At 35.8% G+C, this 2,989-nt stretch overlaps 1 protein-coding gene across 1 annotated transcript; it reads left to right on the top strand.

Moving 5' to 3' along the window:
• The first annotated feature begins 219 nt into the window (after positions 1–219).
• Positions 220–1,518, top strand: LOC103641561 (uncharacterized). The gene is made up of 2 exons (XM_020545862.1): positions 220–687; positions 924–1,518. The coding sequence occupies exons 1-2, from the start codon at positions 490–492 to the stop codon at positions 1,329–1,331; spliced, it is 606 nt and encodes a 201-aa protein (XP_020401451.1). The 5' UTR covers positions 220–489; the 3' UTR covers positions 1,332–1,518.
• Positions 1,519–2,989: the final 1,471 nt, after the last annotated feature.

Genomic DNA, 2,989 nt, shown 5'->3' with positions numbered 1-2,989 from the left:
AGTTATAATTATATGAAATAGTCAATTAATATTTATGCTTGTATATAACCATGGTTCATTAATATTATAGCATATAAATGAAAAAGGTAGTTTAAGATACGTAACTCCATTTCGTATTATGTAGTATGCATTGTAGACAGTTATATACAACATTCCATTTTTTTGGCATATATTTATGCATAAATCATTTTACTTAAATACAATAATTTTTTTCAACAGTTATATTGCTTGCTGAACCATGAGGTCCGTTGATCGCCCACCATCTAGTGCAAAAAGATTAACGATTGAGTCAAGTCAGGAGGTGTTTTTTGTTGACATTTCAAGACGAACACGATCTAGCAGCTCAGCCCAACATGCTGATAATCCCCATAACTAGCAACAGATTGATCCTCAGCCAACACCAGTTACTCGTGTTCGTAGAAAGGCACTAGCTTGTCGTGTCAAAAAAATCCTCCTACAGCTCCATCCTCATTGTCTGACGATGATTTCATGGATGCTCCAACATTGAAGCGCAATTTCAGATCAGCTGCACCCTCCACTTCAGAAAATAATCGTTCAAAGAAGATAAAAGTCCCTTCCCCACAAGTCCTGATTGTGTCAAGCAGATCAAAGACTAATAATGATGTCAAGTCAAAGATCATTATGAACACAAGCTCACCCAAACAGAGGACACCCAGAAAATCCCAGGTACTATGTATATATTTATGTTTGTTTATGTGTTAATTTTGGTGCACAAGCAATGTTGTATTACCCCAATGTTACATTTTATATATTATTATTTTGGTATGCTTTTTATTTTGTTAGTGTTTTAGACTATAGTTATTTACAACCATCTAATAAATATCATATGTATATCTATATTATCCTTAGTTATAACAATATATATACACTGTGTATTAATACATATTCAATTATTCCTGCAGAAATTGAATATCCGTTGCATCCCCTATGATGTCATTGTGTCATCTTGGATAATGAGCGATCGACAGCGTGATGCTGTTGCTAGGTTGGGATTTCAAAGTATATTTGATTTGCGTACCGATGTGTTAGAGAGCAGGTCTCTCATAAGGTGGTTGATGGATAAGCTGGATCCAGATGACATGACAATACGCCCAGGGGCTGGTAAAGAACTCAAGATCACAAAAGAGACGGTTTGTCGATTGCCAAGTGCTGGAGGTGGCAGGGAGTTCACTTGGTATGGTGAAATTGACGCTGCTTCAAAACTGAGACGGGATCTCAACATTTGTAAAGAAGAGTTTGATATTGTTAAGCTACAGGACAAGCTAGTTATTGGGAATGATGATGAGTTATCCATCAGATGTTTTTTCTGATTTTATTCAATTGACTTCTATTCCCATCTGCTTCATGGGGTATTACTAACAACGAGGTCCTAATGACAACAAACATGGACCGGATGGCTGAGATTGATTGGTGTCAACTAGTATATACTGATTTGTGTGATGCTGCCAGTTGTTGGCACAAGAGGAATAGAACAAACATTACTGCAACAGTATATGGATGTTCACTCATTGTTCTTGTAAGTAACTCTCTGTTTACCAAGTATATATATGCTATCCAAATATTTGTTTTATACTTACATACATAATCATTTATAACATTCATATTAAATATCTATGATTGTTTTTCTATTTGGTTCAGATATATTATCTTGACCACTTACACCACCCTGCATCACCTGAGAACAAGTATGGTACTCCCCGCATCAAGTATTTTGACAACGAGACAATAAGAGATTTGGCTAGGGGTGACAGACGTGGCCCTCGCCAAACTGGGGAACCATTTGGTCATGCAAAGGTTAGCCATAAACATATTTTTCCTATTCATGCAGATGGTAAAATTCCAATACATGCTAACAGTTATAACTTGGATTTAAACAGTTTCGTAGCCGCACAGAGACATGTTATGTCATTGCACCAGAACGATCGGTTTCTGAAGTATTCAACATATATGTGCCACGCATAAAGCATTTGATTGGCAACAAGCTGAAATGTCTGCCTCCCAGCATCGGCCCATGTTTGAATCAATGTTTGATGCGCATGACAAAGAGGTGGATAAGTATTGTGCTTCTCTTCAGCAGAGCCATCGGATGCTTGTTGCTAAGCAGATTGAACTATCTGAGACATTTGGCGAAATGATCGACGAAGTTCTAAGGGCTGCCACGCAGCGTGATACTCAACAAGAAGGTATTAATAGTTATGTTTATTTTTTAAAACATTATTCAGCTCACGGATAATTCAAACTAAAGTTGTATCTAGGTATACGATTTTAAATACATTATTTTATGCAACATATTATATATTACTTATGCATTCATTTGCATTACTACATCACCAATACCTTTCATTTGATTTTAGATGCACCCTCTCATTTTGTTTTACGCACCATGATATTATGTGGATGTAGTTTGTTCTAATATGTATGTATAACCATTATTTTATTATGGAACATTTCTATTTCTGGTTCATATCAGCATCAACTAATTTATCATTTTATTGTCCAAATGTAGATAACCCACCCACTACCTCATCGCCCCCGACAAATGACCCTGTATCCACTCCTCCTGTTCGAACCTCTGATCATCAGCATCACGATCAGCCAACCCATGTTCCTACTGATGATAATAAAGTATCGGAACAGGTAAGTTTTTCATACAAACTTTAAGTATGAAGCATATATACAATATAGCATATAAGTTCACATGTACACCAACTTCATATGTTTGCAATACAGGTATTCAGTGGAAACATTTGTAAAAAAGATTCGATCATGGATGTCCCAATATTTGACAAGACTCCAAAATCAAATGTTTGTTTTATTTTATTCCCAATGATTATACTTTTAATTACAATATGTGATAGTAACCTTAATATATCTGAATGTTTTTATTTATTTTTTTCACAAGGCTCCCATAACCGACAAGCGTGCTGTCTTAGAAGTAACTCCACCCCTAAATACTGTCAGTATTTAT

Source organism: Zea mays, chromosome 10 (genome assembly GCF_902167145.1).
Source record: "Zea mays cultivar B73 chromosome 10, Zm-B73-REFERENCE-NAM-5.0, whole genome shotgun sequence".
Classification (NCBI taxonomy): Eukaryota; Viridiplantae; Streptophyta; class Magnoliopsida; order Poales; family Poaceae; genus Zea; species Zea mays.
The sequence above is the reverse complement of the archived record's forward strand: the minus strand, read 5'-3'. Positions and strand labels throughout refer to the sequence as shown.

Coding starts and splice junctions, on each gene's coding strand:
- LOC103641561 (XM_020545862.1), top strand. CDS start 490: ATGGATGCTCCAACATTGAAGCGCAATTTCAGATCAGCTGCACCCTCC. Junction 688..923: donor GGACACCCAGAAAATCCCAG/GTACTATGTATA, acceptor TTATTCCTGCAG/AAATTGAATATCCGTTGCAT.